The sequence below is a fragment of the Artemia franciscana genome, chromosome 12, assembly GCF_032884065.1.
Source record: "Artemia franciscana chromosome 12, ASM3288406v1, whole genome shotgun sequence".
Classification (NCBI taxonomy): domain Eukaryota; kingdom Metazoa; phylum Arthropoda; class Branchiopoda; order Anostraca; family Artemiidae; genus Artemia; species Artemia franciscana.
This window is the reverse complement of record NC_088874.1, coordinates 25,086,606-25,100,750: the sequence shown is the minus strand read 5'-3', so window position 1 is coordinate 25,100,750 and position 14,145 is coordinate 25,086,606. Positions and strand designations below refer to the sequence as shown.

General features: G+C 38.8%; 2 protein-coding genes across 2 annotated transcripts in view; one reads left to right on the top strand and one right to left on the bottom strand.

Moving 5' to 3' along the window:
• Window positions 1-9,820, bottom strand: part of LOC136033908 (DNA replication complex GINS protein PSF3-like) — a 45,749-nt gene extending 35,929 nt beyond the window's left edge. The window contains exon 1 of the mRNA XM_065714915.1: window positions 9,725-9,820. The gene's annotated coding sequence lies outside the window, so the exon portion shown is untranslated. The remainder of the gene's footprint in view (window positions 1-9,724) is intronic.
• LOC136033481 (uncharacterized) lies at window positions 2,092-2,406 on the top strand. Its single transcript, XM_065714228.1, has one exon. It carries the CDS (start codon window positions 2,092-2,094, stop codon window positions 2,404-2,406), a length of 315 nt encoding a protein of 104 aa, XP_065570300.1.
• Window positions 9,821-14,145: the final 4,325 nt, after the last annotated feature.

The window sequence follows — 14,145 nt, the reverse complement described above, 5'->3', positions numbered from 1 at the left end:
ATAAAAGAAAGGAAAACCCAAAATGGGGTAAAATACAGAATATGCAGGAGAGCATCACTATATTAAGTTTGAGAAAGGGCTTTCTGTTCCAGATTAAGTTGCAATGTAACCACACTAGTATAAACAATTCAAAGTTTGTATTCAGCATTTTGAAGCAAAAGCTGTTGTGTATTCTTAATTGAAGACCCAACTGAGAGACCTAAATATGTTAGCACAGTGGTGTGTGCCACCTCACTATGCTTAGACAGACACTATTGGGCACATAACTATATTGAACATTGAAGACAAGGACTTGGGACTTCACAGCATTCATACTTAGTCCTATTAGCAGATATATATCAGATAGGTTATCAAAACTTTGGTGAAGGCTAGCTATTGATCAGCACGGATTTAACAGATCGCATAACAAAGCACTCATGTATTCATCCCTTTTGAAATACAACGAATAGGTAGGACAAGCTGCAGAGGAAAAAATGCATTCTTGTAGATAATAGGTGATGTGATGGCTCCTTGATTTATTATGATAAATAAAGGAAGCTCATTATCAAAAAGCATATTTCACAACTAGAAACAAAATTTAGATGCCAATACATATAATATAATGGAAACCAAAAATCCTGCAAGTGGATAAGGGAACCAAAACCATTTGTAACACTGTCTGCTCCAAGAACCAGAATGCTCTCAGATGCTTCTGCATATCTGAGCATTTTACAGAGACTTCCAAAGGCATGGAAGCAATCTAAACATGACTGGCACCCAAACTTGAATGACGGCATAATAAACTTTTTTTAAGTGGTCAACAATCAGAAGCTCAAATATCTTTGCAAAAACATTTGACAGTCACTAGCCTACATGATGAACATTGTAATTTTGGTTTATTCTTTTCCAGAATTGGGCTAACCACTCAAATGCATAAAACTGTCTGGAACTGTAGTATTTTTATATTACGTTGTATGGAAGTTTCATGTTATGTTTTTTGTAGGTAGCCTGGGTCAATAAACCTATTCAATAGACGACATTACATGGTGTCAGAAGTGGGATCTGAATAACAATGGACGTCCTTCAGCCATCAATAAACTGGGAGGTCAACTCCCTTTCAGAGGAATGGGACCGCTTCGAAGAACACGCTAAGCTGATGTTTGCAGGGCCACTTTCAGGCAAAACAGAAAAAGTACAGTGTGCCCACCTACTCATCTGGGCTGGAGCAAAAGGTCGGGAAATATTCATCACCTTAAACGTCACGCCTGAAGAGCTGCATAAAATCAAACCTTACCTCGCTAAATTCAAAGCATATGCTTCACCTCAGCAGAACATAGTTTTTGCACCATAGCTGTTCCAGAAGCGAGACCAAAACGACACAGAGACTGTGGAAAAATACATCACAGATCTAAGGACATTAGTGAAACCATGCTCCTACTCAGACCCTGATGAAATGGTTTGGGACTGAATTGTATATGGAATCCAAAACCAAAATGTGCATGAAAAGCTCTTGGCTGAAGGCAATGAACTCACACTGGATAAAGCAACCTTTATGTGCAGAAGCCACGAAGCGACCCAGGCTCAACTCAAGACATTCAACGGAACGAGGTCAGCCCCCATAAAACAAGAGATCAACGCTATATCCCGCTACCAAAACCGGAACAGTGGTAGAAACAAACAAACAGAAGCAAGCGGTTCCAAGAGTAAAGCATGCTACTTCTGTGGCGGAACATACTCCCCCTCACACATCTGTCCTGCAAAAGGGAAAACCTGCTCCATATGCAAAAAGACCAACCACTTTGCCAGGGTCTGTCGAAGTAAGACGGTCAGTGCAGTTGATGAAGATGCCGCAGATACAAACCCCAGCGACGAAACTGTTTTCCTTTACTCCATCGAACAAAGTAAGAACAAAGACGAAGCAGTTATCCCACCGACTATCAACTACCAGTTCCCTGTACAATTTAAGATCAACACAGGAGCCCAGGTGAATATCATCCCAAAGAAGTATTTTGACCTCATCACGCCAAAGCCCACCAGTAAGCGCCTCACAAGCTATTGTGGAGCACGGATCCTAGTAACAGGAGTCTGCGAACTATCCTGTAGAAAGACAACATGAGTAGCACACAGCTGTTCTACGTAGTCGAGACCTCATCCTCCCCAATCATTGGCTACCGTTCTAGCCTCAACCTAGACCTGATCAAGCTAGTCCTAAACATAGACGTAGCAACTTCCCAAGTACCACACCTGAAGGAAAAGTACAAAGAAGTATTCAGAGGAATTGGAAAGCTGGACGGAGAACGCAACATACACCTAAAGGATAACGCTACGCCAACCGTCTACCCAGCCCGACGAGTCCCCGCTGCTATGCAGGATAAGCTCAAGACAGAGCTCAGTCACCTAGAAAGCCTAGGTATCATAAAAAAGTAGTGACCCCGACCGAATGGGTTAACTCAATGGTAATGGTAGAAAAGAAGGACGGCTCCATAAGACTGTGCATAGATCCAGTTGATCTAAATAAGTCCATCAAGCGACCGCACTACTCGATTCCCACTCTGGACGATGTCACCTCGAAGCTACACGGAGCCAAAGTATTCACCAATCTTGATGCCCGATCCAGTTACTGGTCCATTCTGCTGTCTGACGACTCTTCTTATCTCATGACATTCAGCACGATCTATGGGAGATACCGTTTCAAGCGAATGCCCTTCGGAATCATCTCAGCCCAAGATGAATTTCAGCGGCGAATGGAAGACGCTTTTGAAGGCCTAGAAGGATTTGAAAGCATCATTGACGACATGATCGTGTATGGCGACACCCAAGAAGAACACGACGAACGCCTAGCAGCAATATTGGAACGCGCCCTTGTCAAGGGCATCCAATTCAACAAAGAGAAGTGCGAGTTCTCAGTATCCAGAGAAAAGTACTTCGGACACGTCATAAGCTCTGAAGGAATGCAGCCAGACCCCAATAAGATCCGTGCCATAAACAACATGCCAAGCCCATCATGCCGAGAAGAACTCCAAACACTTCTTGGGATGATCAATTACTTAGCCAAGTACATACCAAGTCTCTCAACAAAGAACAAAAAAACTCCGTGACCTGACTAAAGCAGACCTGTTCATCTGGGAAGAGGAACACACACAGATCCTAGAAGACTTGAAGAGCTCCATAGTATCCAACACCCCGTTCTTCAACCACAAGAGTAACAACGTGGAACTCATAGTTGACGCCTCTAGCCACAGACTTGGTGCACACCTGGTCTCGGAGGGGAAAGTCATAGCATACGCATCGAGATCGCTCAGCAAAACAGAGCAGAAATATTCCCAGCTAGAAAAAGAGCTGTACGCCATCGTATTTGGCTGCAAACATTTCCACCATTATCTCTATGGCCGGCATGTCGAAGTTACTACTGACCACTGCCCACTCGAAACGGTGGTGGCAAACCCTATCCACAAGGCCCCACCCCGAGTACAGAGATTAATGCTCCAGCTCCAGCCTTATGACCTTAGCCTAAAGTTCCGACCGGGCTCAGAAATTCCTGTAGCCGATGCTCTATCCCGCCTACACCTGGGCGATGCGGATCCAACACTGGAAGAAAGTCTAGACGTCTACGTACATCAAATTGTACAAAACCTACGTGCCAGTGACCAGAAGCTCGAAGAGATCCGGGTGAAAACAACAAAGGATTCAGAACTGAGTACCCCAGTCAAAACAGTCCAAGTGGGGTGGCTGAGTGCAAGAAAAGACTGCCCAACCAACATCCTAGCATACTGGAACTTGCAGCATGAACTCTCCTTTGAAAAAGGCATCCTACTCAAAGGAGAAAGGCTGATCATCCCCAAGAATATGCAGGCAGCTACACTGCAGCAGTTACATGCAGCCCATCTCAGAATCAAGAAAACTAAACAGAGCCAGAATGCTGGTATATTGGCCAGGACTCAACGCAGACGTCAAGCGGTACATAGCAAAGTGCCAAACATGCGCCAACAACATGCCAAGTAATTCAAAGGAACCGATGATCAACCACAACATCGAGACGCTGCCGTGGCAAAAGGTTGCGACCAATCTCTTCGAATGGAAAAGCGCCAGTTTCTTGGTAACCGTCAACTACCTCAGCCGTTTTTTCGAAATCGACAAGCTTCCGACGACCTCATCCAGTGCAGTCATCACGAAACTCAAGGCCCATTTTGCCCGACACGGCATATGGTCTCAGCTAATGTCAGACAACAGACCTCAGTTCACATCGAGAGAATTCACCGATTTTGCCAAGACGTGGGGAATCTCACTAGCCACGTCCAGCCCAGGATACCCAAAATCCAACGGACTGATCGAGAAGGCGGTATAAATCTCAAAAAACATCATGACAAAAGCGACAGAAAACGGAGAAGATCCCTTCCTGGGTATACTAGAGTATAGGAATACACCAGTCGACAGGTTCGCGTCATCAGCCCAGCTCCTAATGTTGTGTCAGCTAAGATGCATCCTGCCGTGCACCTCACAACACCTCAAGAAGAAAGTCATTCCGACCACACAGTTCACTCGACGAAGAACTGAAATGCAGAAACGCCAAAAGCTGTATCATGACAAATCAGCTAGATCACTGAAACAACTCACCCCTGGAGACGCGGTTTACGAACAGAAGACACCCGACAGACCATGGAGTCAGGCTGTTGTGCTATCCCATGCAGGACAGCCACGATCCTACCGGGTGCATACCAACGAAGGTTCTGTGCTAAGGAGAAACCGTAGACATCTCACAGCCCGTCCACATCAAAGCCAGCAAGGTTTGAGCCGAGTCAGTGAGACAAGCGATGAAGCAGCTCCACCAACAACAGAAAGGGCTATTGAGTCACCACCCTCAGCTTCACAGCCAGACCTCTTCATGTCCCCATTGCTACTGCAGGACGGTCAGCAGGCCAGCCCGAGCCCCAACCAGACGGCCACCATATCTCAGCCCCAGGGTACCAGCAAAACACCATTGCAGCTACACACGCGCTATGGTCGAACAGTAAGAAGACCCCTGAAGCTAAACCTGTAAAAGGAGTGAAGTGAAAAGAAGTATAAAAAGCTGCAGCCTTAACGCGGCCAAAGACGTGGACCACCCTTGAAGTTAAAGTGTTTTGGAAGTTTAGTATGTTGCTTTTTATTATGAGAAGGAAGATGTAGTATTTTTATATTACGTTGTATGGAAGTTTCATGTTATGTTTTTTGTAGGTAGCCTGGGTCAATAAACCTATTCAATAGACGACATTACAGGAACAACACCAATACTAAAAATCATTTGAAAAAGTAATGCAAGGTAGTTATAGAGGAGTTTACTTGCAGCAATAAAATGCTCAGCACAAATACAATTGGCACCAGCCAAGAATTTCTTCTTTCTAAGCTTCAACAGCCTCCTTAATAGCATACATTGTTATCACAATAGAATTTGGTTTTTGAATAGGATCAAGCAACAAAGCCATCTCACTATTAAAAGAGAACTTTCTACATTGTTATTAGATGTTACAAACTGACTTTTGAAATGGGCAGCCCACTCAGACTCTGAGATGCTATCAGCAAGACTGATACAAATAGTTTATCACTGCATTATGCAACAATTTACACTCCATCAAAAAGATGAGGTAATGTCTGTTTCCAGTCCCTAGTTACTATCATAAGAACCAGAAAGTATAGTTTCTTGCTATCTGATCCCTGCAGTTTAAGAGAGACACCACTCCTGGCAGGTACAACACCCCTTGTGACAAAGAACTCCCCTTTCTTGCTCACTTATTAGTAAAATTGGCAAAAATGGTTCAAGAGTAATAATTAGGTCACATCAGGAACTATAATCCTTTGGAAACTGTTTCTTCACTGAGATTAGATTGCAAAACTTACTAATTTAATGATGTTTGTAAAATATCCATTTTTAGACAATTGTGATCTCTTTAAACTCTGAGTCAATACTATGAGGACAGGCACATTAGACCAGCTACATACTTCTGAGCTAGGAGCAGGGAAGTGAAAGAAAAGGTTAGGACATCTGCATTCTGGCCTCACATAAGACATCAAAAGATTGGTCAGCTAATGCAAGGTATATGCAAAGTTTACCCCCAGCTAACAGGGGGAGCCAATTATAGTAAGCAAACTAGTGGAGTACTCCTTCCAGCATTTGGGCACTGACTTTTTCCAGCTAAACAGGCAAGAATAATTGGCTACCCTTGACTAAATGATTCAATTCTTAAAGGTGAAATGACTACATCATGTTATGGCCAGTTATTAACAATCTGAAATCTCATTTAATCTAACATGGGATACCCAAGCAACTTAGTCAACCTAAAACCTGAATTATCTCCAATTAAAAAGTATGAGTAAAAAGGCTGCTCAGACAACAAAAGGCTACTAATGAAAGCAGATGAGAGCAGGAGCAAGCTATAGCTAGTGCTTTTGGAGTATCATAATATATCAATTGATGGATGTTCCCCAACTCAGATAGTGGTGGGATGCCAACTGAAATCATTCCTACCAAACATAACACAAACCTTGCAATCCAGAAGTGTCCATTTTAACAGATTCAGACAACAGAGAAGAAAGTCACAAGAGGCCCCAAGCTGATACTATGACCAGCAAGCAAAAAAAATGAACATAAAACCACTGAAGACAGCTCAGAAAATCTGGGTCCTGCTGATAGACTAGGGGCTCATGAAAAAAAAAGTGGTTGCAAAAATAGATGACAACCCTTGGCCATACTATGTTTATCTTGAAGAAATAGAGACATTCCCTCACATGTCAAACCAAGACAGGTCCCAACTGCAACTTACCAGCAAGACATGACAACTATAAGCATTTAACATGTCAAAGATCCCAGCAAACCAAGAAACTTCTTGCCCTCCAGCCATGTGCCTGATCTGCAAGCTGATTGCTACAAGACTGTCTACCCCAAACAGCACAACAGTCACTTCAACTCCAGTAAGGTTACATTTGAGCATCTACAAAAACCAGCATTAAATGAAATGAAGAAGAGAGGGAAGTTGTATATCACTTGAGTTCATTTGTGCAGAAGAGAGCAACAGCAAGTAGGATGAGCTAGATTAGTACCAGTCAACCTATAGGCATTAAACTACAAGCACTAGGAATAGGCAGCTTGTGTACATGTACTTCCTATAGCCCTGTCTAATTCTTCTTAAAAAAGGATAGCTTTTTTTAGTTTTTGAAGATTGTATTGGAGATGGAGGCATAAAAAAAGCTTTTTGTTTATGTCAATAGGGTACTGGGGATAGAAGCATCAGGTGCTCTTGTTGCAAAGAAGAAACAGGAAGACAAATTAGTTAATTATTTTTCTTTTTATTATTTTCTGTTTACAGGTGCTTAGATATAACATATTAACCTACTAAGTGAGTTGAGTTTAGCAATGAGTACAATATGATGACAATTGCTGTAGATGCTTCAGATGCTGTAGGTATAGGTATTTGAGGATAAGAACAGTGTGGCTTTAGGAACAGGAAAGATGTATCAACCAAATTTTCACTCTTAGATTATTGAGAATGGCATGAATATCCAGGCTTCTTTAGTCCTCAGTTTTCAAATAAAAGTAGTCATTTGTTCAGCAGGATTGTGTTCTATCTCCCTTTTTATGGACTTTGTCTTAAGGAGCACAGGAAAGGCAATTGGAGACCACGGAATCAAATGGGGAGAAAAAATGCCCCTGGACTTAGATTATGCTGATGATTTAAGCATATTAGATGAAAGTGTGAGCAAAATGAATGAATTCTTAGAGGTTTTGTGAGTTCAGGGTGCTAAAATAGACTTGAAAATTAATGTTAAGAAGACTAAGTCACTAAGAGTAGGAATAAGTGAAGATGAACAGGTGACATTAGGTAATGAAAAGAAGATTGATCAGGTTGGGAGCTTCAGTTACCTTGGTAGTATTATTACTAAAGATGGTGGGAACAGTGAAGATGTTAAAAGTAGACTAGCTAAGACTCAGGGTGTTTTTTCACAGTTAAAAAAAGTTTGGAAGAATAGAAAAATAAGTCTGCAAACCAAGATTAGGATATTGGAAGCTACAGTGATTACAGTGGTCAAACATGGCTCTGAAGCATGGGCGCTTCAAAAAGCAGATGAAAATTTACTAGATGTTTTCCAGAAAATTTGCCTATGGATTGTTCTGGGTACCCGGCTGACTGACCATATTTCAAACAGTAGGTTGTACAAAAAATGTGGTTCAATCCTGCTTTCTAGGGCTATAATGAAAGAAAGGTTGAGATGGCTAGGCCATGTTCTATGGATGAAGGATGACAGATTACCAAAGATTGTTCTTTTTGGCCAACTGTCTGGGGCTACACAGAAAGCAGGTTGTCCTTGTCTGGGTTGGGAGGATGTCATAAATAAAAATTTAAAGGAAATGGGAAATTCCTGGGAGGGTGTAAAGAGGGAGGCTTTAAATAGATTAGGTTGGAGAAGGAGCATGTGTAGCTGTGTTGGCCTCAGGTAGCTTGGTACCGCAGTGAATTAGTAGTAGTAGTATTTGTTTCAGCCAATAGATTAGCTTTAGAGAAGGTCCTATCCTTGAAGAGTGTCCTAGAAAAATACATTACAGTGATTAGTGCTATGTACAAGAACAATACTGCTGTATCTAAGGTAAGAAAGGAATGTTTATGTAAATGTATTAAGAAACACAGCAAATACTATGGGCAAGAATGGAATCATATGTTGATGATCTGTTTTGCATAGATAAAAACACTAGCAAAATGAATGATTTTTTGAAGGTTTTCATGGATCATGAATAATTTTAAAAATTATTGTACAGAAGACTAATTCACTTGGACTAGAAAAAATGAAAGTGAAGAGGTGATGTTAGGTAGCAATAAAAGGTGGATCCAGGGGGGCAGGGACCCAAGCCTCCTCAAGATTTTTTCTGGCACCCTCTTATCCTGTTTTTTTATTTTTTACTCTTTTTTTAGAATAAGTTGGTCAGTTTGATCAATTATTGACATCTTTGTCACATCCCCCCCCCAAGATTTTGCTATTATTGGTACCCTTGTAACATGGGGCCTCCCCCTAAATTTTGCTCTGGATCCACCCCTGAGTAACAAGAATATCAATTAATTGGATAGCTTTACTCAATTTTGTAGGATTAATAGTAAATTTTGTATATGTAATGAAAATCTTAAGTACAATTTGGTTTTTAATAAGTCTAGGAAGATAAGTCTGCAGGGTATCAATGAATTGGAAGCTATAATAGGCCTAATTGTTGTCATTGTAGCTTATAAGTGGTCAAGTGTGGTTCTGGGGCATGGGCATCTAAAAAAAAATCCCACAAAAGAGGATTTGCTAAATGACTTCCATAACATTGTCCATATGTATTTTTGGGTCCCAAAATGACTGACCATATTTCAAATAGTAGGCTGTTCAAAATACAGATCTAGTTAATCCTGCTTTCTAGGCCTACAATAAGAGAAATGCCAAAATGGATAGGACACATTTTGCATATGAAGTATAACATATTGCCAAAGATCATTCTTCAAGACCAAGCAAGAAGTAGGTCACCCCCAAATGGAGCAGGAGAGAAGTCATAAGAAGGGACACATAAAAAAAACTTCTTTGGAGGAGGTAAGATTTGAATAATTAGACTAGAGGGGCAGAGGGTAGGCAAAGGAACTGAAGGGAGTATGCCTGGATTACAGCTTAAATCCACTCCTGAATGTTTTAATTCTTTTATGTCTCAAAAGCTTCCAAAGTTAGGAAAAATACAAAAAAAACTCTTTACCCTGCAAATAGGCTATGATACAGAAGAAAGCATGTGGCCAAATTTTGAATTGAATTTTTCTCTACCAGGTTTATTGTTTGGAATATATTCGCTTTTTTGAAGAATTTGCGACACCACCATCATTAGAAAATAAAGGCCTTTTTTCGCGTCAACCAAAGAGACTGTTTGAGCTCAACCACTCGGTGTGGTTGAACTCAACCGCTGTTTTTGCGTGAAACAGTGACAAACCAGGTTGTCATGAAAAGTGATTTTGCGTGAAACAATTGACTGGTTGAACTCTAATTTAACCAGAACTGTCATTGTTTTTAACCGTAGGGTTCTACCATTCATAATTGTTGGTTGATCTTTTCAGGCGTAGATTTCGAAAAGAAGAATTCGTAGGCTATAAATAAGTCTATATAAAATAAGAATTATAAGCTGACAAATAGAATTCTAGCCACGCAAAAGTAAGGTTTAATTTTGTTTTTTTTTTCGTATTAGGGCTATTTGGATAAATGTTGGGTTATATCCTGCAATTTGATTCACATAGGCCTTAATACAGGAAGTCAAGAGTTTGAATATGCTTTTGAAAACTTATGTAGATACTTGGAAATCTTTGTTTCATCCTTTTGATGCCCTAGACTTGACCTTAGCTTGGTAATTTGGCTTCAGAGATAAAACCTTGATGAAGCAAGACCCTAGTGGTTATAAAGCATTGTTAATCCAATTACTATTCTTACTAGATGCTTCAAGATGTGTTGCATCTTTGTCAGAACTCTTTACATTTCAGCCTTACCCTATAGGGCCATGGACAAATTTTCAGGTCAAACTCTAGTTTGGCTACTGTTTGCTATCTTAGAAATGGGTTAAGTCAGGAAAATAGAACTTCCAGTAATGAATCCAAAGCAAAAAATATGTAAAATTCTAGTTTAGCTAATTTTCATTATCTTGGAAAGGGAATAGGTTACAAGAATGAAACTCAGTAATTAATCCAGGGTCAAAAACACTCTGGGAAGGTACTGCCAGGCTTCTATGTCAACCCTTTTCTGATTTCTAAGTCTTAGATAATTGCTTACTCAAAAGGTCTATACCTATACTATTGAAATTTTGACAAAACAAAATTTACCTTAATTTTTAATTATCAGTTTCTTTTTCTCTGGCTTTAGCTCTTAAAATGCAATTCCTTTTATTTGAGTAGCATTTTAAGCCATATCAATATTTTTTTTTTCAAAATTTAAGAAATGTCTTTGCATATCTTTAAAACCTTATAAAGTGGATTGAGGAAAGCTGTGAAACAGTTTCTTTGTACTCCATGTAAGCAGACCTTCCCAGAACATACTTTAGCCTTTAGACCCATCCCTGAAAGTTTTTTTTTTCAATCTCACCCCCTGGTGCTCTTTTACACATTGTATAAATTGTGAAGAAATGCCTGCCCCCTTGCTAAAAGTCTTAGAAATATCTTATATCAAAATACACCTGATACAGTTTAATTTTTTAGAGATGACACAGAATAGCATTAAAGCTGAGTATTTGCTTTGCAAGAAATGTGTCCCTTCTGTTGTAAAGCATTTTGGATAGACACTAATCTAACCATGGACATATTGCTGTTGCAAATGGTTTTGCTTAAAATGGTTTGGAAAACAAATAGCAAATGTAAATTTGCTTTTTTATCATTATTTAAGACTAGAATATCACAAAGCTATGCAATCACATTGCTTGTTGTATCTTAAGTAAATACAATCCCTGATGGAGTTTTGTTGATACCTGTCTTAAAATTAATTTGTCTAAATAAAATATATTGTTTATGGGACAGTAGAGAAAAGCAACAACCATGAATTGAGTTTTTTTCAATATTTCTTTTTTCAAATAATAGTTCTCTGGTCACATTTGTGTTCCTTGCTAAGTTGTTGGCACTCTGGTTTGGGAATCCTTTGTCCAAGGGGTACAGGTTTAATTCCTGGCATTGCTAGTGTATTGGGTTTTTACCAGCTAAGTATTCACCATGCTAGTTTGCATCTTAAGTAAAGCAATCCCTGCTGGAGCTTTGTTGACACCTGCCTTACAATAACTTGTCTAAGTAAAATACAATGTGTATTGAAGATTAGTGAAAATGGCTGTAAATCCATCTTGTTTTTTTTTCAATATTTTTTTTTTTAATAGTTGTTCTACTCTGTTCGTAATAATGTTCTTGGCTAAGTGGAAAGCACTCTTAGTAAGAAATCCTTTGTCCACGGGGTACAGGTTTGATTCCTAGTATTGCCTGTTTATTTGTTTTAAATGGGGGTCAGTGATGTTAGACAGATCTAAACCAGCTCTAAATAGGCAAATGGAGAAATATGCAAAAGGTAAGCAGGGAGGGTGTACAAAAGCACAAGATTTCTGGCCCCCAGCCCTTAATTGCAATTCTTGGCCAAAGGGTCACAAAGTGGAAATTAGCACTGCCACTTTAGACCTTGATGTGTCAGTGCTGCCATACTTACTTACTTGCATATTGGTGTTGAGTTTGCCCACATTTTATCTTCATTACTATCTAAAATCATTTAGACATTCAGCAAACTGTCTCAAACCACAATTAGTATTGAATAGTTTTTGGGCCTTACTGACTTTCCCTTTATAGCAAAGGTTTATTGTTGTGTATAATGTAGATATTTTAAAGTAATCAATCATTAAGAAGTCCCTTTTAGTTTTATCAAGTTTTTGAGTAATAAACCTTTTTAATTACCTTAAAATATTTATTCAGGTCCTTTACTATTGGCTGCCCTTTATATTACAATAATGATTGAAATATATTGTGGCAACTAAAAATTTGGATAATCCAACCTATTTTACCATCTTAAGGTTGTTTACAAAGGTATATGAAATATTTAAGTACTGACTTAGCTACAGAAAACCTCTAGATATAATAAAATGTAAGCAAGATGGCTCTTACTTTGACCATATCTATGGAAGCACTAATGAGAGAGTGGGTTATTTGATGCATTTGTAGGATTGAGTGAGATGAGAAATGAAGTGTAGGCTTGATGAGAGATGGCTGGTGAATGTGATGAGGGATGAATGTTTTGCAAGATTTTAAAATTTTGGACAATGTCTCATGTTGACAGTAGAGTGCAGAAGTAAAATTTGGTAATTTTTTTTCTTTGTTTCTGTTATGTTAGACAATATTGAATATTCTAAAGTGAAGTTTCTCTTTTGTTTGGAATTGTGATGGCCCTAGGGCTTTAGTGCAATACAAATTACTAATGTTTATTCACTTTCTTTAAACAAACACAAGGTCTATGTCTCCTAGCTTTAACAAAGTCAAATGTAATTTTAAGACCAGGGATTTCAAAGTAGGTCAAATGAACTTCTGGTAAAAATGAGCAATTTATGAAACATCTAGATTAAAAAAAAGTCTTTTAGACAACAAAGAAGACAATTGAGTAAAGAAAAGTACCTTATATCATAATTGTTGTGCACCCTTAAGATAGAAATGAACAAAGCTTCAATTAAGATTCTGTTTTGTTTAAACAGACAGAAGGGACAAACCTCCAAGCTTTGACAAATACAATCTCACTTTGTGGCTCCTATCTTTTCAAAGGGGACTTTCTTTGGATTTTTTCTATCCAACTAAAACTGAAAAGGACAGCATGATATACAAGTGACTTTCCAATTACCCTACATAGCAAGAGAAAATCATTAAGTTAGGCTATGCTTTATCTCAATCCCCCTCCCAATGTGCAGAAATATGGCTCAAATTTCATATTTTCAATGCATTTAACCTCCTGTCACCTGTTTTTCTAGTTATTGTTTGTCACATTTGTTTAATTTACAGCTACATGGGATGAAGTTAGAGAGACAGATTGACAAAACAAATGGAAAATAGGAAATTTCAGCAATACATTTTTATATTGGGAGGATTGAGGGGTAAAGTAGAGCAAAGTTGAATATAAAATGTGTTACCAGCTATTATTCTAAAAATTATGAAGCATGAATTTTTTTTTATTATGTTTCTTTCTCTTCAGGTCCTTCTCTAGGGCTTTACCAAATCAAACATTCTATGCCCAGAAAAATTAGCAACAAGGTATAGTCTATATACAAAGGCTTATGTTATTTAACTATGAATATGGAATTTATATGGCAATCAGGAACTGGATACAGGCAAAAGCAAGTAAAAAAGAAAGAAAAAACTTCCCTAGTTAGCTCAGGAGACTTTTAATAGATTACTCTTCAGATAATTGCCTATGATACATAATTTAAATATTTACCCCTGTACATTAGGGCATTAAAACAATCTATCACAATGTAAGATACAATATATTTAGATATGATGCTGATTTACAAATTCCAGGATTCTTTGTTGTAGTTTTCATAATTTTGTTGATAAAGTTTTATATATTCATCATATTTTATTTTATGTCATTAACATTAGCCAAACTAAACTTCTCAATAGAACTTGAATGTGG